Genomic DNA, 25,468 nt, shown 5'->3' on the forward strand with positions numbered 1-25,468 from the left:
TAAAATATAGCAGTTAGTATATCTAGGAATTTTATTTTAACTTAACAATTAAATAAAATCTGTGTATCGCACGGGCTAAAATCTACTCCCTCCATTTCTTTTTGTTGTATCCGTTTCTATTTTAAGCGTTTCATATTGTTGTATCCATTTAGAATCTATTCTATTTTTGGACATACATTTTATCCTAAAATACCCTTACATTTCTATCTAATTACCAAAATACCTAAAGATTCTACCCATATTTCCACCTAATTTTCCCCACCCATAATATTTAATTATTTTCCCTTCCCCATATACCCACTCTCTTGTTAGGTTATGATACATATGACAATTCATAAATCATGCGGAAAAACCATAAACCCAGGAATACATATTATTTACACATAATCATTTAGCATAGAATAGATGCATACTCTTTGTTGCGTGCCTTCCCTAGCTGCGCCCGAACCGAACAAGAACAAGTCTTTAGGACTCCAAGTGTCGTCCCTCCGTAGATAGTCCACAGCACGTCCGGATCCGCCTTAAGATTGACCAACTAGAATCGCCCTTAAGGTACTATTATTTTCGGCACTTTATAGGCAAATGTGTGACTAAATTTTCTCTCAAAAACTCACTTTGAATACTTTGAAACTTGTGTTATAAATTGTGAGCCCTAGCCTCATATTTATAGCGGTATGGAAAGGGAATCGAAATCCTATTCAGATACAAATTAATCAAACCTAGAATCCTACAAGAACTCTAATTTAATTAATTTATCAAATAGAATTAGGAATTTAATCATTAACCGAACTCTGCATGTTTTAGGAAACGTGCACGAACACAAACACTTGCACACACACGCACGACAGCCACGATGGGCCTCATGTGTGCGCGCGAGCAGCAGCCCACTCAGCGCCCGCGCGCGCTGCGCGCTGCGCGCGCTGTGCGCGCTGTGCGCTGCGCGTGCTGTGCGAACTGTGCGCGCTGCGCGCTGCGCGCAGCCTGCTGGGCCTGGCCTTGCTGTTTGTGCGGCGCGCTTGGCTTGCTGGGCGATGCCCTGGCTTCGTGCTGGGCCTCGTCCGGCAGGCCTCGTCCGATGCTTATTCGTACGATGCGCTTCCGATTAAATTTTCCGATTCCGGAATTCATTTCCGATACGAACAATATTTAATATTTTCGATTCCGGAATTAATTTCCGTTTCGAACAAATATTTAATATTTCCGTTTCCGGAATTATTTTCCGATTCCGGTAATATTTCCGATTCTGACAATATTTCCGTTTCCGGCAATATTTCCGATTCTGGCAATATTTCCATTTCCGATAATATTTTCCGATACGTACCATGTTTCCGTTTCCGGCAACATCTACGACTTGGATAATATTTATATTTCCGATACGATCCATATTTCCGTTTCCGGCAATATCATCGTTTCCGGAGTATTCATTTCTTGCCTGTGACGATCTTAGCTCCCACTGAAACCAAGATCCGTCGGTTCCGAATATTCATAGATAGAGTATCTAATGCCATTAGATACTTGATCCGTTTACGTACTATTTGTGTGACCCTACGGGTTCAGTCAAGAGTAAGCTGTGGATTAATATCATTAATTCCACTTGAACTGAAGCGGCCTCTAGCTAGGCATTCAGCTCACTTGATCTCACTGAATTATTAACTTGTCAATTAATACTGAACCGCATTTATTAGACTTAACATAGAATGCATACTTGGACCAAGGGCATTATTTCCTTCATCTCTCACCTCCTTTATCACCTATCATTATCACTCCTCTCTCTTACCTTATTTCTTTATTATTTTCTCACTCCTTTATTTATTATAATCTCTTACACCCAATCATTTCTCTTACACCCAATCATTACACTTATACCCATACAAACCAATATTCTAATTTTCTTAAAACCACACCAGATTCCAAATGGATACATCAAAAAGAAATGGAGGGAGTAGTTACATAATAAAAATCAACGTGTTATTACATAATCAAATCCATTAAAAATCATCAAAACACGATTTACAAAATCAAATTCATTAAAATAGTCAAAATCATCAAAAACCCGATTATTACAAAATCAAAATCATTAAAAACAAATAATTTATAATTACAAAATTGAAAAATCACCTCCCAAAATCTGATTAGCAGCTGCAGAATTCAGATTTAAAGAAGAAGAACCAATTGAATTTAATGTTGAAGCAGAAAAATCAACGAACTTTTTTTTTATTACTTTCTCTCTCTAAAAACAATTTCAGAATACCTAGTTTGCACTTTCTTTCTCCTCTTCACAGTTTGAATTCAAAAACATAAAAAACAAAAAACATAAAAATCCAGAAAAATATATATATTCGAACGAAAAACAACAAATAAAATAAAAACGCGAAAAACAGAGTTGTAAAAAACAGAACCTTTATTGTTCTTTTGTTCAAGAAAATTGTTCTTTTTTCTCAGAATTTAATAATACACGTGCGTTTTGTATACTTTTTATGTCGTTTTGTTCCCTCTATACATAAATCTTTTGCGGTAAAAAATAATTTATCTTATTGTTAATGAGTACGGAGTATAAAATAAAAGGGTAAAAAGGAGATTTTATTTTCTTCCATTTTATATTTCAGACCGGAGAGAGAAAGAGAAACATAAACAGAGCGCGAAGCGAAGAAGAAGAAGAAAGAGGAGAGAGAAAGAGAATTCTCAGGCGAAAATAGGGTTTCCACTTTCAAACTCTTATCTACGAAACGTTTCTCGATCTGCGCATTCAAGGATAATTCTTCTGTTCGTTGCAATTTGATCTGTTAAAAAATCTGTAAGTTTAATTCATTTTTTTAATTGATAATCCCAGATTTGGGGATTTTAGGGTTTTGATTTTGTCAAGTTGATTATGTGATTTGGAGCTGATTCTTTGTGATTTGGTGTTGCCAAACGCTACATTGGGATTGTTTTTGTCTAATTTGTTTGACTTACCGTTTGTGTGTTTCTTGTTAATGTTTGAAATTAGGGTTTTTGGCGAAGGACGATTGGTGGAAAGGGAAGATATTGCAGTATGAGCATCAATAGCCCCGGGAAAGGGAAGAATTAGGTTCGTGAAAACATAAGCGGAAAGCTTTGGAGTTCCATGGGTGATGGAGGTGTTGCATGCGTGCCTTTGCAGCCAATTATGGAGAAGTTTCCGGGTTCTGAGAAATTTTGCGGTGGTGGTAGTGGCAGTGGCGGTAGCAACAACAGCAATGGAAAATTGGAGACTAAGGCAGTTAAGAGGACTACTACTAAGAGGATGAAGTTGAAGAGAGATGCATTTTTTAAGAAGGAAGAGCCGGGGAAGGCGGAATTGAGTTTAGAGCAAGTGAAGAGTAGCGGGGAAGTTGAAAATGGGGAAGTTGGGGGTGACAAAGTGCAGAAAGAAGAGGTTGAAGAAGGTGAGTTGGGAACGTTGAAATCGCCAAAAAGAGAGGTGGAGAATGGCGAATTGACGCCTGATATATCGCACAAGACAGAGACTGAAAAAGGTGAGATTCTTACTGACAGGTGGAGGAAAGATGAAGTTGAGAGAGGGGAGTTTTCTCCGGGGAGATGGAGAAAAGGGGAACCAGAGAGGTATGATTTCAGCTCAGGTAGATTCCGGAATGATGGTGTTCAGAGAAGGGATCGAACGCCGGAGAAGTACAGGAAAGGAGAATACGAGAAGGCGGAATTCAGTTCTTGGAGAGCGTCGAAAGATGAAGTTGAGAAAGGAGAATTCATTCCAGAAAGGTGGCATAAAGGAGATGCTTTCAGGGAAGAGTATGGATACTCGAAAGGGCGTAGGCATGATTCAAGTAGAGAGAGAGAACGAAGGTATGAACACGAATGGACCCCGGCTACTCTGCGATATTCAGGTGAGGATATCTCTCCGGTTAGAGATTTTAGTAGAAGTGGGAATCATCGTCATACCAAGAGAAATGCAAGGTGGGAAGTCAACCAAGAAAGGAGCTATCCGAAATTGAACTCAAAAATGATTGATGATGTGGCTTATAAGAACGAGTACATCCATGGCAGGGGTCAAGGAAGAGAACACTCATCTAGTGGTCGGTTGAAACGGCATGTCACTGACTCAGAAAGCAGCGACCTCAAAACCTATGATGATCATGGGGATTATGCGAGTTCAAAAAGCCGAAGGTTATCAAATCCTGAGCATTACTCACGTCAGCCTGCTGATAAATCATTTCGAAATTCAAATTCATCAAGGGCTGTTTCTGATAGGCTTTCATTGCGTCATTATGATACTGCATCTTCAAGAGCAGCTTATGACAGGCAGAGACGCAGTCCTAGTTATTCTGAGAGGTCTCCTCATGAGAGAGGCCGGCATCATGATCATAGGGATCGAACTCCTGTTCGTCATGAGAGGTCTCCATGTTATCGCGGTCATCGCCATGACAATAGAAATCGAAGCCCCAGCTATGTTGAAAAGTCTCCCAATGACCGGGTTAGGGTACATGATCGTCAGGAAAGGTCTTCAAGTTTTTCTGGGTCCCCACCCGATCGCAGTAGGCCGTATAATCACCGTCAAACGAGCAGGAATGAAGTCAGTAATAAGCAGAATGATAGGATACATAACTTAAAGCCTACTGAGAAAATTCGTAATGATAAAGATGTGTTAGTCTCTACTAAAGACCCTGTAAACGTAAATGATATGCAGAATGGAGCTGTTGACAAAAGCATTTCTCATGAGATTCATGTGAAAGATGAGTTTCAAGGTCCTTGCTTGAATGACAAGGAACAACCTTCATTGGTTAATGGGATTGTTGAAGAATTGCCATCAATGGAAGAAGACATGGATATTTGCGACACACCACCGCATGTCCCATTTGTTGCTAATGTGAACCCAGGGAAGTGGTACTACCTTGATCACCTCGGGGAGGAGCGCGGTCCTTCTAGATTGTGTGACTTAAAAACACTTATAGCAGGGGGAATACTTATGTCAGACCACCTGGTTAAGCACTGTGACAGTGACAGGTGGGTGACTGTTGAAAATGCGGCTTCACCAGTCGCCACTCCTAATTTTACAACCATTTTTTCAGAGACAGTTACGCAACAGGTGAGCCCCCCAGAAGCTCCTGGAAATTTGCTGGCAGATGCTGGAGATGTTGAGCATTCTGTGGATCAGGTTGGTGTGGATGGTCCTTGTGTGACTGGTCAAGATGACCATCTTCCTTCGGACGATCTTGGTATTGATGAAAGAGTTGGGGCTCTCTTAGATGGATTTACTGTTTTACCCGGAAAGGAACTCGAGATAGTTGGAGGTAAGATACTCAATAAGTGTATGACCTTGATCACACATTTGAACATGTTTGAAGTAAGCTTCTTTTTTATTTTTGTAATTGTATGACCTTGATCACAGGTGAGAGCACCTCCTCCACATGTGAGGAAAAATATGGACTATTGAAACTTAAATCTATGGTCATATCTATCTCATTTCGTCAATCTTAAAATCCGCTTCTCTAATTTGCGTACCATCCTCTGCAATTCTCCCTGACCCCCCTTTTCCTGCTTCTGCAACTAAATTTCAAGAGATTTGGCCTGCTGTTCATCCGGCACCTGGCCACAAATGCTGCTTCACAATCTGCGCCATATATTAGTTTCATTTAATCCAAATTATAGGTGACTTGCTTCATTTAACTTTTATATCAATGATATTAACCTTATTGATTAATAGATACTCATACAGAAGAATGACGTCTTCCCCTTATTCTTGTCATAAACTTTGATACTTTTGAGTTACATTTTTATTTTCATTTTTTTTAAAGTTCTTTTACATCAAAATTTGAGTTATGTTGATAGCCTGTGAGGGACACTTGCTAATTTGTATTGACGTGCTACGAATCAATATTAGGTAGAGAGGGGCGCTTTAGGTAGTATCTTTATTAAGTTAGTATGGTAGCCTGGGAAAGAAGTTAGGGAAGAAGTTCTATGTATCTAGAGCACATTAGTGGAAGGGAGGGGTATTGAATATTGATTTAGTGTTTTGGCTTAGCTTAGTTAAGCTAAATTGGGAGAGAATCAAGCCTCTCGGAAGCTTGAATATCGGTTACTTCTTGATCTTATTAAATAAATCTTCATCTTCTTTCTTATAATCTGCCATTTAAAATGCTTAAGCTATGTTTATTCATAGCATTATGCTATCGTACTTAACCTTCTGAAAGTGTGCTAATATACTATTGTCCATTAATGACGTGTTAAAACCTTAGAATATTTTCCATCCAAGGGTCAAAACGTGACCTCAAATAAGAAAGTATTCACACATGAACTTGTCTGTCTATAGCAGTGTTACCAGATTCGCGGGTACCCCCTGCGAATCTCGAACCGGTTCGCCCGTACCGAATCGGGTTCTCCAGCGACCCAATTCGCTGTGGTTTGCGAACCAAATCGTTGGTATTGTCATGCCGAATCCGAAACCCTAGTTATAGCTATTGAAGATCAGGGAAGTCAAGAGAAGAAAATATATGTTGGGGCTTTTATTTGGGAAGGAAATAACATGTTATCTGAGTATGAATGTATGAGTATTGAAATAAAATCTTGAATAATTTTGTTTTAAAAATCCTGGAAAAAAAGAGTTTCAAACCCCTCTTGCGAACCTAAAACCAGCAAACCTGCGAATCACAAACCCAAACTCGTACCCCGTACCGAAGCGAACCACGAATCAGGTAACCCTAGTCTATAGTCTACACACGCACATACATTTATGGCATTATGCTACTTTAATGTAAAAAGAGGCTTTCTTTGAAGAACAAATTTTAGATTATTTTGTAACATAACTACCTTTATTGCCCAATCCACAAAGCCCAGCCACATGCCTTAAAGAACCATTTCACCTGCCAGTTTTACGATCCTTGAATGATAATTTATTTTTATGATGCGGAAGTGAGATAATAATTGGTTACACTGTGAAAAAAGAGTAAAAGAAGAGCACCACCAACTGGAAAAAAATAATCAGAGTGTGACATCAAAATGGCCCATTTAGGTGGCTGAGGCAGCTTTCTGTTTGTGAAGTATTAATAACTGTAGTTTAAAAAAAAACAAAAACTTATTTAGTACTGTGGTTTCGTAGAAATGCAGCCTATTTGAACGTGGTTTCAGACAGTTGTTTCCAATTTTTATGATATTAGTCATCATCATCGCTGTTGTTCTTGAAATTTTCATTTTATGATAACTAATTTAGTTCTGATAAATGGTTCTGCAGAAGTTCTACAAATGACATTTGATCAGTCAGAGTGGGAGAGATTTGGTATCTTGGAAGGTATGTCTATTTCCAAAGTTATTTTTGTTCTTATCATCATCATCACCAATGTTGTTCTTTAAAAGTAGTGCACCTTTGACATGTTACATAAAATTCATTCGTGTCGTGCATCTTTTAGTGGGGTAGTTCTGGAACATTGTGGTCACTGACTCACTATCATTGGATAGATGTTGATTTTTGCAATTTGTCAGCTCCCTCTTGGAGAACTGATTTTTAATGAGGCAAATATTCCTCTTTCATCGTATATAATGAATGATTTTGCTTATACTGCCATTTATGCCAGTCATATCTTTATAGATTGATCTTCCCTAATACAGTCTTCTTGATGCTTTGATCTTCCTTGCATATAATTATTTGCTCTCTTCATTCTCTGATACAATATGCATCTAGGAAATTAGGAATTGTAGCCATTTTTCATAAGGTTAATTCTCTTGGTCTCAATTGAAAAATCTGGGCCATATGCATTTATGTTGAGAATCTTGAGTTGTTTTCTCATGCTTTATGTTTGTAAACATGATCCTGTCTGCTTTGTGGCTAGAAAATGCATAATTGTCAGGAAACAGGTCTTGCTTGTAACTGATTGAGAACTTGAAGTGTGAAGGTTAATTATTGGTTTTTTTTTATCGTTATTTGTTCTATCCACCGTACAGGTTTTATGCAAGATTATTCATGCTGTCAAGAGCCTTTTGAACAGAGTCAAGAAGAGGATATTCCAAGATATCCGGAGACTACGTCAAAGGACGCTGCTGAATCGACTTCTACTGCTAGCCTTGATAAGGAATGTTCTTATCTCTTGAGTGAATTCACTGAATGGTTCTCTGGCCGGTGGTCGTGTAAAGGTGGGGACTGGCAAAGGAGTGAAGAAGCTGTACAAGACAAATATTTCAGGAAAAAAGTAGTGCTTAATGATGGTTTCCCTCTTTGTCAGATGCTAAAATCTGGTTATGAGGACCCCCGATGGCAGAGAAAAGATGACTTGTACTATCCTTGTCAAAGCAGGAAGCTTGATCTTCCACCCTGGGCATTTTCTTGGCCTGACGAGAGGGCTGATTCTAGTGTTGTCAATAAGCCGGGTCAGCCAAAACCTGTTGTCATAAGAGGGGTCAAAGGAAGTATGATGCCGGTGATTAGAATCAATGCATGTGTTGTTAAAGATCATGGTTCATTTGCCTCCGACTCTCGGTTGAAACCAAGGGGAAAAGACAAGTACTCTTCAAAGGGAACTAAGCATTACTCTTTGTCCACTGATGTGAAACGATTGTCTGAAGAAGATGCTTCTCATTCCAGAAGCTTCAAGGAGAAAAACTCTGGAAAATCTTGGGAATCTAGTATTACTGATAAACCGAAAGACCGTATTTGCACAGCTACTGACTTACAGCTGCACTTAGGTGACTGGTATTACCTTGATGGCACCGGGCATGAACACGGGCCTCTTTCATGCTCAATACTGCTTAAGATGGTGGAGGAAGGATTTTTGAAGAAGCAAAGCAGTGTGTTTCGAAAAATTGACAAAGTTTGGGTTCCAGTTACATCTGTAATCAAGGCCTCTGAGAATGTTAGCAAACTCGTTGGGGATAATATTGTACCTGTTGGTGAATCTTCTGAAGCACCTGCTGTACAGGATGGTAGCTTCTCGCTTTCCTATGCATTCCATAGCTTGCATCCCCACTTCATTGGTTATACACTAGGGAAGCTTCATGAACTAGTTATGAAGTCCTTCAGAAGTCGCGAGTTTCCTGCTGCTATAAATGAGGTCTTAGATCCATGGATCAGTTTAAGGCAGCCAAGGAAAGAAATTGAGAAGCATAGAGGCTCTCTTTATCTTCCGAAATCACCCATGGGTATGTTTTCCAATATTCAATATTCAATCTTCCTTATCTAGATCTTGCATTCATAGACGGAGGAACTGTTTTTCTGTTGGAAGTTCAGGTGAAACTTTAAAGTACTGTTACTTTGTCTTGTTTAAAATTTTAAACAAAAGCTGAAGACAGGAAGTTAGGTTTCAAATGTTAAATGTAGGTTTAGGCTTCTCATATGTACATACTCCAATGATTCTTAAGCTTGTGGCTCATTAGCTAAGTTGTTGAGGTAGAGATGGTGACAGGCAACAACGATTTCTCAAATTGAAGGTAAATACTACCGCCGTTTCATAATAATGATATTTGCAGTTAGTATTTGCACAAATATTAAGAAAAAGGAGAGATAATGATTAAAAGGTGGGTGAGTGTAATAAATGGATAAAGTAAGAGAGAGAGTGTAAAACGCTGGGTGAGCATATGAAAAAAAAAGAATAATGGCAGAATGAGGGTAGGTTGTCATGTGCAAGTCCGTTTGTGGCTTACTATTATCTAATGGCAGAATGGCTGACATAATGATATCGCAGGATACAAATTTTAAAAGATAGGGAGACTTGGGAGGTATAGAACAAAGAAGAGATAAAGAAGGGGTTGGGAGACTGTGGTAAGGAGGGAAAGATGGAAAATAAACCACCTAGACTATGGAGATGAGCTTCTGTTGCCATTTCTACTGAATCATTCTTATGGTTTAAGAAAAAGGCAGGGTGTAACTGTGTTTAAGTAAATTTCTGCCTTTGAGACTTTCAAATTTTGCATGTTGTCCCTCCCCTCAACTTCCCTTAAATTTTAGCATTGTTCCAAGAGGATGTTCCATTTCCGAGGAATGTCGTCCTCAAGCTGTATTTGTGCTTCTTAGTCCATCATGATTTTTTACTCTATGCATTCTTTTGACTTGACCCTGGAAGAACCTAGAAAAAAATCAACTGAATTGTTTTGACTTGTTGAGCGGCTATAAAATCGATCTGTATCAAATCCCAACTTGACCTGATACAGACCTGATTGAATTGAGCTTTTGACTAGTCTAGTTTTTTCTAAATATTCCAGGACATCTATGCGAAACATTTTTCTTACAGAAAGTTGGAACGAAACTGTTACCTTGGCTTAACCCACTGTTTCTGGAGGAATAGAGGTTGAATGAAAGAGGGGAAGAGCTTGTCTGACAGCAATTTTATTGATTCTTGTAATAACATATAATCATACGTTGTGTCTGTTTGTTTGTTTCTATTCACAACCTTTTCTTTAATAACATATATATATATATATATATATATATATATATATATATATATATATATATATATATATATGAGGGATCGGGTGAGAAGGGCAATTAAGTGAGAAGCGTGAAAAGCGCTTTCAGCCCTTGGATTATAATGATCGTGAGGCTCTTATTATACCCGCAATTCTACTACAAGACTGAAGAATGGAGTCCAGCTGGCAAGTTTTCCATGTTACTCAAACTTAACATTTCAATTGTCTCCTCCCTCCGGCTACTCCCTTCCTCGATCTTGCTACCAGACCATCAAAAAAAAATTAACAAACCATACTCCCTTTTTCTCTCTCCTCCCTCTCCACCCTTCTCATATCCACCATGAAAATTACAGATACGTTAAAAGTACTATAGAAATACATTTAAATTGTATTATAGATACATCAAAAAATTATTGGAGATACATCAGAAATACCTTGAAGATACATCATAAGTACATTATAGATACATTGTATAACCTTCAAAATTTAAGATTATTCTTTAACAATGGGTCACCTTCAAGCTTGAAATCAGAAAAATGGTCATGGAGTAGGAAATCCACAAGCACAAAAATTCCTCTTCCTATGAGCATATATGCAATTATGGGATATTGGGATGTAAGAGAATTAAGAAAAATGGGATTTGGGCGCCATTGTTGAGGTGCTCCAGCAACGTGTTGGTAGAAATGAGATAAAGGAGGAGAAAAAGTAAAAAAGAAAGGGGTTGAAAATTTGAATTTTTTTCTTCTTATTATTTGTCTTTCAATTCTTCAAAGTTCAAAGTACCTAGATTTTATTTTTCTTGGATTTTTATTTTATTTTGTTTTAATTATTTTGTTTACTTTTCCACTGTCTCCCCGTCCTTGTTTATTCTTTTAACTTCCTGCTCCTTTCTGGTTTGATTGGTGACAATGGCGATCTCCTACGGCGATTCATATCCAAAAGGCCTGAGCCTTACGCCTAGGCTGCAGGGACCTTGTGCACCTTAGTGCGCCTTGCCCCTTTTCAAACTAAGACACCCACTCACTTTCCCTAGAAACAAGAGTCTGCAGTATAGGCTGAACCAAAAAAAAAAATCCCCCGGAGTGAGTAGTAATGGTTTGTTGTTGGTTTAACCAAAATACCTAACTAAAAAATCATGTAATAAGTGTCCACCGTGTCTTTTGTTTCGGACAGGGAGTAGATTTTGTGTAGAACTGTGTCATATCCTTGTTTTTCCCAGATTGATTACAATTTTTTTTGGGGAAGTGGCCTCTTCCACTTCCTGTTATCTTTCTAATGGAAATATTTTTATTGTTGAAGGCATTGGAGAATATCATATAGGTATCTGTTGGAATTAAAAGTGAAACAAAATTGGACTTTTTTACAGCAAGCCTAACACTTCCATTTGAATTAGTTCCACATGGGTTTATATAAATGCTTTTTTCTTATATTTTGGTCTGGCATTCATACAGAGAATGAAGTATCTATGCTTTTTGAGGAAGACACACATGGTAAAAAAAGATGCCGGACACTAATTGAAGGAGTTGATGAAGATTATGAAGCGGGCAAAGGCTTACCACCTCTCTTTTACAGGGAGCCCTCATTTGAGAACTTATGTGGCAATCTTACTTTTTGCAGAGAAGAGAGTGTGTGTTCTGAAAGTGCAGGGGGGAGCTGGGGTCTTCTGGATGGTCATATTTTGGCACGCATCTTTCATTTTCTTAGAACTGATGTCAAATCCCTAATGTTTGCTGGTACAACTTGCAAGCACTGGAGAGCTGCTGTTGGTTTTTACAGAAATGTGAGTGTAAGGGTTGATTTGTCAACTATGGGCTCCCACTGCACTGACTCCATCGTTGGGAGTGTCATGGTGAGTTTTTGGTATTTTTGTTTTTCACCTTTGTATTTGCATTGAAACCTCTTTTTATCTTCTTAACCTCTGTTATTTTTTCTCCCCATGCAGAGTGGGTATAATAAGCAAATGATTAGAATGTTGGTTTTAGATGGTTGTACCAATGTTACTTCCGCTGTGCTTGAGGAAATTCTTCAGTCCTTTTTGTGTATATCTTCTGTCGACATAAGAGGTTGTAGCCAGTTTCAGGAGTTAATAATCAAATTCCCCCATGTAAATTGGGTTGGAGGGAGAAGTTCTCAAAGCATGAGAATTGTTGAGGAGTCGAGTTTGAAGATAAGGAGCTTGAAACAGATGCCAGAGCAATCTTCATCGATTTCTAAATTGGGTTGCGGGAGTTATATGGATGAGTCAAGTGGGCTAAAAGATTATTTTGATATGGTGGAAAAAAGAGGTGCAGCTAATCAGGAATTCAGGCAGAATCTATATAAGCGTACAAAACTACTTGATGCTCGGAAGTCTGCATCAGTCCTAGCCCGTGATGCCCGTATGAGGCATTTGGCGATGAAGAAAGCTGGAAATGGGTACAGAAGAATGGAGGAATTTCTTGTGCTTAGCTTAAAGGATATAATGCAGGGGAACACATCTGACTATCTTGAGCAAAAGGTTATTTATTTGTAACTATTAGGGTCTCTAACCTTAAGTCAGGTGATCTGCAGAAACTCATTTATCCTCTTTCTACAGGTTGCAGAAATTGAGAACAAAATTCAGAGTGGATATTATGCTCGCCGTGGCATGACCTCTGCTAAACAAGATATCATTAAAATGTGCAGGGAGGCAGTAAGGTAATGTTGAGTTGATCTCTCTCTCTTTCTCTTGTGTATGTCTGCTTGGTCCATGCTCTTCTCCTATAGTATTCTGTAATGAACTGATATTTTTGAGCATAAAAATAGCGGCAGAAATTATATTAAGTTTCTTGGTAGATGATGAACACACAAGGGGATACAAAAGGTAGTGACTTGAGGTCACTACTCTCCAAAGCCTAAGCTTTACTAATTTCTCCACACACCCCTCATAACCTAATGTGCTAGTATTTATAACCATTCTACTACACCTACCTAATTTGTCTTCTACCTAATATCACTCATTACCTATTATTCCCTTCCCTTACACTTGGTTCATTGCATATTCCATCCATGTTCTTAGATTAGATCTGCATATTGTGAACCTCAAATGCAACAGTAAAATAACTGAACTGGATCAAAATAGCCTAATAAAGTTAATAAGGTGGAGATCACAGGATAACATATCTTCTGCTAAACCATCTATGTTTGTTTCTTTCCAATCTGTGCATGGAGTTTGTAACTTTTTGACCTTTAGGGGTAGGGATGTTGAATCTTTTAACCATGGGATTACACTTTTGTATTGCTCCTGTTCTTCAGCGACAACAATGTCGGTGTACTGTCACTTATATTGTCTGTTGTGAGCTTTTGTAAGGTGGAGATCACAGGATAACATATCTTCTGCTAAACCATCTATGTTTGTTTCTTTCCAATCTGTGCATGGAGTTTGTAACTTTTTGACCTTTAGGGGGAGGGATGTTGAATCTTTTAACCATGGGATTACACTTTTGTATTGCTCCTGTTCTTCAGCGACAACAATGTCGGTGTACTGTCACTTATATTGTCTGTTGTGAGCTTTTGTGCAGTCTTCTACTTATCTTCTCCCTACATATTTTGACAATACAATCTGCCACTGGCTGTCCTATGGATAAGTCTCATGAAGTTTGATATCTGTTTGATCGACATCACTATTCATAATTGTATTTACAATGGACAAAGATTGTTTACGTGTCTGTCGTCGCTGGTTTTTTTTATTGTATTTGCATCATTTGGCCTAAATTATCATGTGACATATTTCCATGCCTTTCCAAATACAGAATGAAAAAGCGAGGTGATGGAGGGGATATGGAGAATGTGATTCCGCTGTTCATTAAACTTGGAACTCGTCTTGATGAGGGAGATATTGATAGAGATGAGATGTTGAAGAAACAAAGAGATGAAACCAGTGCTCCCTCTGGGTACAGAAAGGCTAAATCACTCACAGAGAGAAAATACATGAGCCGGGCCAATGGTACATCTTCTATTAATGGGGGTTTTGATTATTTGGAGTGTTCGTCTGACCGGGAGATGAGAAAGAACCTATCGAGGGCGAATAAGAAAACAGACTTGGAAGATGAATCATCTGACGAGTTTGTGTCATCTTCAGATGATGATGGAAGTAATACGGGAAGCGCCTCAGACACTGAAAGTGATTCCGAAGTCCGGCCAGGTGTTACTTTTGAGGCGAAAGAGCAATACTTTAATGCAGATGAGGCTTTTGATATGAACCCTGAGGACCGAGAATGGGGTGCTCGTATGACCAAGGCCAGTCTCGTGCCTCCGGTGACACGCAAATATGAAGTCATTGACCAATATGTTATTGTAGCTGATGAGGTCGAAGTACAACGAAAGATGCAGGTTTCATTGCCTGAAGATTACGAGGATAAAGTCAAAGCTCAGAAAAATGGTTCTGAGGAGGTGGATATGGAGATTCCTGAAGTTAAACAATTTAAACCACGGAAACAGCTTGGACAAGAGGTCATAGAACAGGAGGTGTATGGCATTGATCCTTATACACACAATCTTCTTCTTGATTCGATGTCCGAGAATGTGGATTGGACTCTGACTGAAAAGCATGTTTTTATTGAAGAGACGATCCTTAGGGTACTGAATAAACAAGTTAGAAACTACACAGGCAGTGGAAATACGCCCATGACTTATCCTTTGAGACCTGTTGTGGAGGAAATTCTACGAATAGCTAAGCAAGATAATAATATTAGAACATTAAAACTGTGTGAGGCTCTTCTCCAAGCCGTTGACGGTCGCCCTGATGATAATTATGTTGCTTATAGAAAGGTATTTTTCAAGAGTTTCTATGTGCTTCAACCTTCTTTTCTTGTCTTGGTCCTTGTACAAGGGGACAATGTTCTCATGCTGTAATGTTTAATCAGGGGCTTGGTGTCGTATGTGACAAACAAGGTGGTTTCACCGAAGATGATTTTGTTGTCGAATTCTTGGGAGAGGTTTGTCTTTCTTTACGTTTTACCAATCACTTTTCCTGGCTGTTAGAATTTCTCAGTGAGTGTTTGTGTGTTTGATGCTTTTGGTTCCTTGTACAATCACTCCATTACTGTAGACTCATGTTTCTAGGAGAGTTGAGTGGGAGTAAGAAAAAGGTGGATTAAGTAAGAGAGAGGTAGTAAAATAATACTTCCTTCGTTTCTTTTTAGTCGCAACACTTTATTTTCACATTTGCCAATGAATAACTTGAACAATTAGTATCTTTAAATATAGATAACTAAAAATTATAAAAAATTGATTTTCACAAAATTTACATTAAGATGAATCTAAGAAGATCCCACGTGAATATGTTTTACCTAAATTATAAATCATCAAAAATAGACAAAGTAGATTATGTGAATAGTGAAAAAGAAAAGTGTTGCAACTATTTTGAAACAGGAGGAAGTAGGTAGGTAATAGTGAGTTGGTGTAAGAATAAGGTGGGTAAAGTAGGAGAGAGATATGGAAAGGTGTAATTATTTTGGGTAAATGAGGGTAAGATAATAAAATATGATTGCCAAAAATAGAATAAAGTAGAAGTGGTACAACAACAAAAAAACACCTCTTTTTGGAAAGTGGGTACATAAAAAAGAGGTAATGCTGAAAAGAATAGACATTGATAACTGAATAACTATACTGGTAAAGAAGAACCATCTATGTCTTCTATACTTGGCTTCTTCTGTAATGTGATCATCATTGAGTGTATTGATACTTATATCTGCTGGCTTCTAGTAATGTCCTGTAACTTTTTAGAGGAAAAATCATGTGTTTGATTTTCTGATCTAGTTTTGTTTACCCATGCCCTAGCTTCAGTTTTTAGACTAGGGAAACTTTCTATAGGAAAGACTGAAATAAATTTAAGAGGTTAAGGGTGTCCATGTTGTCCACTATTAGAGATTACCAGAATATAGATCTGGCCCCTAGGAAAGGGGAGGGGTAGTAATTACTTGAACACACAAGTACCCTCTTTACCTTGTACATTTATTTCAGAAAACTATATCCATTTTCACCTTGCACATTTACTATAAAAAACGTTATATTTTGTTTTGGCCAAGGCATTTAAAAAATTGGCTGGGCATCTTGAATTGTTGATTACCAAAGTACCTTTCTTTCATTTAGTAGTTGTAATCGTATATCTCCAAAGATGATTTGCTTCATTGATGTATACCAGTATACCACTATACCCATTTCATGAAGCTTTGTAACTATAATCCCATTTAATCAGTCCATATTTAGAAATTTCAGCCTAATATTCTAAATCGGAGTTAGGGAGAAAACCCCAGATATGCCAGTAGGATTTAAGACCTCCACCGGAAAAAGAAAGATGTTAGGGGCTTTTATTCATGGACGTCAGGTGAATTGATAATAGTGGCTGCATGGTTGGCATATGTTACTAAGACTTTGGCACTCAGTTTCTGACATGAGTACGTGTTCAAGTGTCCGACTCGGCTATTTGTGAAAAAAATTCATGATTTTACCCTAAATGAAGTGTTCAAGTGTCCAAGCTATGTCCGGTTCCGGCATGGGTAATTGAGGTGAAATGAAGAGTCTGAGTAATGCATTCCGGTTGATTTCCTTTTCTGGTGAAGGCCATTGTTTTCATTTCGAAAATGTTTCATGCAATTCATTTTTTCACTCCTCTCTCAAAGCACCCGACTTGTATTCTCTTTTCCCCTTTTTCCTTTCTGGCTTTCTCTCACCCTCTCTCACACTGCTTTTTTCTTTCGTTTTGAACTATTTGGGGTTAGGCCTGTGATAGCTTCTTTTCTGTGTGCGCGTTGAAGAAATTACTAGAGCAAAATTAAAATAGGAGGCAGCATATATAGTTGACTTATGAATTGTGACGAACATTATTCTCTTGAGTACATTACCTTAAGCATGTATAGTTGATCCTTGGTCCACATCCATTTTCGAGAATCGTGCCCGTGTCTGTGTAACCTTACCTCACCGACTATGTCAATTCACCTAAATTCCATTCTTGAGGTGCAATTTCCCTTAAAAGCACTAGTTTTAGCCCGCACAAAAATTTCCTGTATTTAAAAATTGGTCTTATTTGCCTATTTAAGTAAAAGGGGGGTGACGGATGCAAATTCGGAAATTTTGAGTTTGGAGTTTGATGATAATAGTTGAAGTGGAATTGAGAGGCGTAATTGACTAAAGTAATTGTTTTGGAAAGGTCAGTAAACATGGAAGTATAATGATTTGGGGGATAAGGGGAAATGAGTAGGAAAGAGGGAGAGAGATCAATAAAATTAATATAGGAAATATAAGCGGGGGACAAGATGCAATAGTTCCTGTTATAAAATAGTAGTATAGATATATGGCATATCAAATATACCTCACTCCCATTTAGTCTCTCATCTCTTCTCTGGGGTATCTGTAAAGTAGACTGAAGAAATGTAATGGAAACTCTAGATGCTCAGAATTCTTTTTTCCCAGGTTACTTGTGCTTGGTGGTCTTTTTAATGCCTTTGCCGGCTTGTCTACGAGTGAAATTCAGCATATTAATGTCTTGCAAGCTTGTAGCTTCAATTGTTAAAATTTCAATCCTGAATTGTGCAAGTTTGAACATTCTTAGGTTTATCCTGCTTGGAAATGGTTTGAGAAGCAAGATGGAATCCGTTCGCTGCAGAAGAATAGTAAAGAACCTGCTCCTGAATTTTACAATATATATCTCGAGAGGCCCAAGGTTTATCTTTATTTTGGAACTATACAATTGAGAACACTTGTCTTGCTTTTGTGTTGAGATGTCAACAGTGTCTTCATTATGTATTATTAATTGTAAATTCACTTTGGCAGGGTGATGCTGATGGCTATGATTTAGTGGTTGTCGATGCAATGCATAAGGCAAATTATGCAAGTCGTATTTGTCATTCGTGTCGACCTAATTGTGAAGCGAAGTAAGTATGATATATTGTATTTATTCTGTTGTTAGACTCTCATACACTTTTTTCAATTTTATTTTTTTGAATAAGTACCTTGTTTTCTTTGTTGCTTGTCTAGGTATTCTTTTGCTACTCAAGTACTACGTATGTTTGTTGGTGTCTCTAAATTAACTCGTTGCTCCTTATTCATGATTCGAACTTCGTATGTGTCTGGTTCTCTGCAGAATAAACTTTAAAAGTTATCATGATATATTTCAAAAATGATGTAGTGAAGATAATTAGGCTCACAATTGATGGTGTCCTTAGACCTTGTTATCTACAATGCCCTATTTAAGGTTATCAGCTAGGGAGTTGATGGCGGGGGTTTCAGTCACTATATAATCTGCACTTCTGCAGTGGTTTGGGTAGGAGTATAGGACTTGAGAAAGGAAATGGTTGTGGTTGGCTGTAGTCAAATTTATATATATGTTGGAACTAATACAACAAAATTTTATACATTAATTTCTGTTTTTTTATAGTGGTTGTAAAATATGGTCAAAGTTAGTATATGAATAGTGCAAAAGTCAATGTGTTGCTAGTATTATGAAACAGTGGAAGCATAATATAAGAATGGGACGTCGTAAATCCTGGCAATCTTGATTTGACAGAAGAATACTCTACATTTCTACAAGGAATCAGGAATCCCTTCACCCTAACTATGTCAAAGTGTCAAAGATCGTAGAGATTTTTAAAAATCATTTTTCCTTGCTTGGAGCTGCTTGCCCATTTGGAATCTTATTTACCAACTAGAATACATTTTTTTTTTAAAATTTTATACCTGATTTGTTGGGTTGTGATGAGAGTTTACATAGTGTTTGACACTTCTTTTATAATCTCTTTGATTTTTGAAATGCAGAGTTACTGCTGTAAGTGGTCAGTATCAGATTGGAATCTACTCTGTTCGTCCAATTGGATTTGGGGAAGAAATCACTTTTGACTATAATTCGGTTACTGAGGTATGTGCGTTTGTCTTCTTCACTCACTACCTATGCTCTTCGCTTTAATTATTACTAAGACTAGAACATCAGTTGCTTACCGATAGATGCCCTTAATCTCTTTCACAGAGTAAGGAGGAATATGAAGCCTCTGTTTGTTTGTGTGGTAATCAAGTCTGCCGTGGAAGCTATTTGAATCTAACAGGCGAAGGCGCTTATCAGAAGGTAATGTAATCAACATGATTTTGAGTTAGTTCATACTGAAAATAGCGGTACAGATTCCAATCATCTTCATATAGCTCATTCCTTCTGCACTATCATGTACTTCCTCCGCTCTTTTTTACTTGCACCATTTTGAGTTTAACGCTTATCAATCGTAACTTTGAGAAAATATCTTTAAATAAAATTTATAAAAATTGATATTTTGAAAGGATATATCGAGACGAATTTAATAAGATTCCACATGACTATATTTTTCCTCACGTTTTAATCACATAATATGGTCAAAAGAACGTGTGAATAGTGTAAAAAATGGTAGTACTCCCTCCGTCCCGGAATACTCGCAACGGTTTGACTTTTTGCACTATTCACATAATTCACTTTGACCCTATGTTATTTATAGTATATGAAAATAAGTGTTAGCATATAGTATATTGTTGGCTTCATCTTAACATATATTTTCAAAATATTAATATTTTATAAATTTTTATAATATTATAATTGAAGATATTGATGGTCAAAGTTGTGCATTGGCAAGCGTGTCCAGTCAAGCTGCTGCGAGTATTCCGGGACGGAGGGAGTATTAAAGAACGGAAGAACTGTGTTTTTTGGTAGATTGACTTGAATACTGAGAATGGATTATTTGCAGGCTCCAAGATTGAAATTTGAGCGTTGTTTTCGTTATAGTCAATTTTCTCTTATTTAGGTTATCAGGAGCATTTTACTAAAATTACAGTGTACTCTCTCTGTACTCTCTGTTTTTTATGTATAGTTGTCAAATTAAATTCAATTTCTAAATACTGTGTCCTATTAACAGCCAAACATTACTAGGAAGCTTATTAATGTATATATATATTCTTTTTTTAAGATATTGTAATATTAAAAATCAGCATGCCTTTTGAGGAACATGTTTTAGTCGGTGTGGAGGGAGTATATTTTGAGTACCTTTTTGCCTTTTCATACGACTTGGTTCTGGTGGAAGACTAAGTGTGTTTTGTTGTTCGTGGATATTGAAATGAGCATTTATTAATCTTGCTAATAGATATGTTTGTCTTTTGACTGTTGTATGATGTTCATCAGGTGCTGAAGGAGTGGCATGGACTATTGGATAAACACCGTTTGCTACTGGAGGCATGCGAATTGAATTGGGTTTCTGAGGAGGATTATATTGATTTAGGAAAGGCTGGTCTAGGAAGTTGTTTGTTGGGTGGTTTGCCAGAATGGCTAATTGCATATTCAGCTCGGCTGGTATATATTCTCTACCGTGTCTATTTGGTAGTTGCCAATCCATTTTCTCTGCTGTCAGTTCCCACTGTCATGTTATGGTCTTGTTTGGCTGTAGGTACGTTTCATAAATTTTGAGAGAACAAAGCTGCCTGCGGAGATTTTGAGACATAATTTGGAAGAGAAGAAGAAATATTGTCAAGAAATATCTCTTGAGATGGAGAAGAGTGATGCTGAAATTCAGGTTATGCTTTTTTGGTATAAAGCACTAATGAAGTCTTAACAGTTTGTTGACATTTGTGTTTCCTCTTTTCCTTCAAATTCATTCCTCTTTTACTTCAATTCATTGGTTAGCATGTTCAAATCTTGCTTGTGTTTCTTTATCAAGTGATATTATGGACGGAATAAACAGCTGTTACAAAGTAATCTTGGTTGCTTAATTTTTCTTTTTTGAATTTGAATTGACAGGCAGAAGGAGTCTACAACCAGAGACTTCAGAATTTGGCTCTTACACTGGACAAGGTAGGCACCATATATCTCAATTCAGCGTTTTCTTGTGAATTCTCTTTCATTCTTTCGTATTTTTTGGCTTTTGTAGTGGTTAAAGAGTAAAGAGTAGATGAATCACTGGCATACTGCATTAACAATTATGTTACCCGTCATGATAGTAATATATAAATCCTGAAACCCTGATTGTGCATCATGAGTTGTGTGCTTTAGGACTTGCTCATTAAATATGGATGTATGTAAACCTAGATTGTAGCCGTTTCGTCTTTTTTCCTTTTCCATCTCTTTTCTATTCTCTATCTTTTTTCCTTTTCCATCTCTTTTCTATTCTCTATTGTATTTCTTTCTTTCTCTCTTTCTCTTTCTAGGGTGCATTGGATGTATATGTTTAAGATAGTTGCAGGTTGAGTTTATACATTTCAATGGTGACATACTTATAGTTTGGTTGCCATTGGGTGACTTTTAGAAATATACGGGCATGGGGTATTTTACAGATTAATAGGTTATCATGGGGTGCCTGATAATATCTTGTACAACACACCCTGACATACTCTCATCCTAAGAACTTATGCTCTTTTTCTGTAAAAGCTTTAAAAGGTAACTCATTATTATTGTTTAGGGTTGAATTTATTTGTTGTTCTATTCTTGGGAAGCTTCTAATATGCTAGCTTATGACTTGCAGGTTAGGTATGTCCTAAGATGTGTATTTGGAAACCCAAAGGAAGCTCCTCCTCCTCTGCAGAAACTTAGTCCTGGAGAGATGGTGTCTGTCTTGTGGAATGGCGAAGGTTCTCTTGTTGATCAACTTCTTGAGTGCATTGCTCCACATATTATTGATGATCGCATACTACAGGACCTTAAATCCAAGATCCGTGCTCATAGTCCATCAAATTCTGGGAATAATGAGAAAGACCTAAGGAAATCTTTACTATGGTAAGGATCACATAAACTTATTTAGGCTTCTGAATCTTATTCTACTGCATGCGTTCTTATGTATGAAATCCTTCTTAAGGTTGAGGGATGAGGTTCGCAATCTTCCTTGTACATACAAGAGTCGCCATGATGCTGCTGCTGATTTGATCCACATATATGCTTACACAAAGTGTTTCTATAAAATTAGGGTGAGTTTACTTTCTGCTACTACAAAATTTGTTTCAAACCTTCTTGAGCATCAATTTTTCTGAATTTCTTTGATCTCATTGTTATGTTCTCCTGCAGGAATACAAGTCTGTAACTTCGCCTCCTGTTTATATAAGCCCTCTTGACCTTGGACCCAAGTGTGCTGATAAACTCTCAGGAGTTACAGAGTACTGCAAGACTTACGGTGAAAACTACTGTTTAGGACAGCTGATTTATTGGCACAATCAGGCAAATGCTGACCCAGATCGTGCATTAGTGCGAGCAAGCAGGGGCTGCTTGTCACTGCCAGATATTGGTTCCTTTTATGCCAAGGCTCAAAAGCCATCAAGGCAGCGTATTTATGGACCAAGAACTGTAAGGTTTATGCTTCGTCGAATGGTGAGTATGTCTGCACTTGAAACTTTAAGTGAATTTTGTGTCCATCTTGTAAATAAATGGTGGTAAAAAGGTTGTAAAGTAATTGGTATACGAAATATTTGAAATTTTCTGCTCAGATATTCCAGTGTTGTATAGTGTTTGGTTTAAGATGAGTCAAATATTGTCTCTTATCACCTTCCTCGTCCTGGCTTAGTGTGTTTCTTGCACGTGTTTTGTGTTAGGAGATTCATTTTGGTGATTTTTCATTTATGGTATTAATGGATGTTTGAAAAGATTTTAATGACTTGTCTGATGTTTTAAATTTTGTTTTAACCAGGAAAAGCAGCCCCAGAAGTCGTGGCCTTTGGATAGGATATGGTCATTCGAGAGTTCCTCAAAATTTTTTGGTAGTCCTATGTTAGATGCTGTATTGAATAATTCTCCTTTGGAGCGGGAAATGGCGATTTGGTTGAAGAATAGACCTGCCATATTCCAGGCCATGTGGGATCGATGACCAGTTGACTGCTAATTTAGCTCTCATTTTACATAAAAAGGGGTCCAATTATTAGTTCGGTCCTATAAGCGATCTTAGTCGTTGCCTGCCTTACATCTTCATTCTTGTGTACAGTCTTTATTTCTGCTTGTGACTTGCTTGTGTAATTTTTTAGTCACACTAGGTCATAGAAAATTTTCCCTCTTGCTCTGTGTTCTTAGCTTAGCTTAGTTTGATTTAAACGCATAGTTTTAGTCAATAGAAAATTAAAGTAGTTTGCAAATACCAAGTATAATATAGCAGTTCATCTTCCCATATATAGCAGTTCATCTAGCCTACTTATCTTTTTCTCTTTACTAGTATTGTACTAGCGTTGTAGTTCGCCCATCATTGTTGCATTTGACTTTTTTTTCTACGTATGTACTTTCTTTCCAAGCGCCTCAAGTATATTACCCAATAATGGCGTACTCATTGTATGTAAAATAATTTTGGTAATATTTGATGTACTTCATCCGATCATTTTTACTCGCAATGTTTGTCATTTTCACGCATGCTAATGCATAATTTTGAACATTAATATATTTAATTCCCTTTAAGCAAAAAATATAAAAAGTTGATATTTTAAAAATACACATTAAGACGAATCTAGCAAGATCTCACATGACTATGTTTTAGTGTACGTATAAATCATCAACAATGGTCAAAGTATAATAGGTGAATAGTGTAAAAATCACAAGTGTTGTGAGTATTAAAAATCGGAGGAAGTATAATTTAGCAATATTATCCTCAGGTGAAAATTGGAGGTGCTTGCCCAAATTTTGGTGAAAATTGGAGGTGCTTGCCCAAAGTTTGATTTTATGTCGAATGATTAAACAAATACCTAATGTGTGAGCTAGGTTTAGTTTGGTTTGGAATGGAGAAGCACAATTCTAATCTAGTTTTTCTTTGTTTGGTTGCATCCAAGAAAATTAATAGAAAAAGTAACATGAGAGAAGATGAGTGAAGAATGATGGGAAGAAAGAAGAGGGAGATAAATAGGACATTTAGAAAATAGGTTTTCATTCCTTTCAAATGGAAAAAATATTTTACCACCTTGAAAAATTGTTTTCCAGCCAGGTTTTTCCACCTTTGAAAATTATTTTTCATCCTTTGCAGAACGTAAAATGATTTATAAAGGGAGAATTTGTTTTTCATTAGAGGGAAACATTTTTAATTATGCTTTATATTTTTTGAATTCTTTACGGAGTATATTCAATATCACTACCTATTACATCTAGCGGTTAGGGGTGAATACAATCCGGTTTGGAATTCAATATTACGGTTTGACATTTTTCAAACCAAATCGAATCGTATCAGTCTCTAATTTAGCAATAAATATGTTTGGTTTATTAAACCGAACGCTGAACAACCCTACTGGCCAACGGGGGAATTATATAAATTATATTCATTATTGAGAGCTCTTGGAATATGGAATTGTTGTACGGAATAGAAATACCGTTCTTGGTTTTCTAAGGGATAATTATAGTTCTCAAATTTTTAGGTGGAAGTTATAGTTCTCAAATGGGTTATGTTTGTTTTAACTCTAACTTATTTTTTATTTATCTCAGAAAAAGTAATTTCATATAAGTCATACAAAAATAAAATAAGATTTCTTTAGAGAATTTAACATATAAAAAGTTCAAATAAAATAAGTACATGCAAAATAATTTCTAATAAGTTAACACACTCTCTCTCTCTCTGTGTGTGTGTGTGTGTGAGAGAGAGAGAGAGAGAGAGTTGGAGTCTATGTTTTTGAATTCCACATACATATTGAACTGGTGACCAAGATTTATTTGTGTTGTGTCATGACATGCGTCATTTATACATTTACAATCAATTTAATAATATTTATTTCAAATTTTCAAAAATACAATTGATCGAAAGCTCCCTTCTGGAAAGACTGTATGGAACAATAACGGGAAAAAAGATATTGAATAATGTCGGATATCATCCACAATGATCGTGATTCTGACTGAATTAGAGTTTTATTTGATACAAATTGTTTTGTTTTTAACTTCTACTTTGCACTATGCACTACCTCCATTCCTGAAAGATCTTAACGCTTACTATTTGCAGGATAATTAAGGAAAATTGATGAGCATGTGATGGTGGGGGGTTAAAGTGGAAAAATGAATGAGTATAAATTTCCCCAGTCGGATCATGCACTGAGTTGGCTCTAGTTTGAGCTAGGTCTCGAATTACCTCAGCTAGTTGTCTAACCACTTCAGAAATCTCTTGGTTAACCATATCCCTTCTCCTGAATAAAATAA

At 37.1% G+C, this 25,468-nt stretch overlaps 1 protein-coding gene across 1 annotated transcript; it reads left to right on the top strand.

Moving 5' to 3' along the window:
* Positions 1-2,605: 2,605 nt before the first annotated feature.
* LOC110793967 (histone-lysine N-methyltransferase ATXR3) lies at positions 2,606-23,476 on the top strand. The gene is made up of 20 exons (XM_021998906.2): positions 2,606-2,794; positions 2,987-5,267; positions 7,205-7,261; positions 7,912-9,102; positions 11,820-12,217; positions 12,311-12,865; positions 12,944-13,044; positions 14,139-15,156; positions 15,252-15,323; positions 17,939-18,049; positions 18,160-18,260; positions 19,141-19,240; positions 19,349-19,444; positions 20,519-20,686; positions 20,781-20,906; positions 21,131-21,184; positions 21,852-22,102; positions 22,182-22,290; positions 22,388-22,687; positions 23,004-23,476. Exons 2-20 carry the CDS (start codon positions 3,104-3,106, stop codon positions 23,178-23,180), a joined length of 7,149 nt encoding a protein of 2,382 aa, XP_021854598.1. The 5' UTR covers positions 2,606-2,794; positions 2,987-3,103; the 3' UTR covers positions 23,181-23,476.
* The last annotated feature ends 1,992 nt before the right edge of the window (positions 23,477-25,468 follow it).

The sequence above is a fragment of the Spinacia oleracea genome, chromosome 4 (genome assembly GCF_020520425.1).
Source record: "Spinacia oleracea cultivar Varoflay chromosome 4, BTI_SOV_V1, whole genome shotgun sequence".
Lineage (NCBI taxonomy): Eukaryota > Viridiplantae > Streptophyta > Magnoliopsida > Caryophyllales > Amaranthaceae > Spinacia > Spinacia oleracea.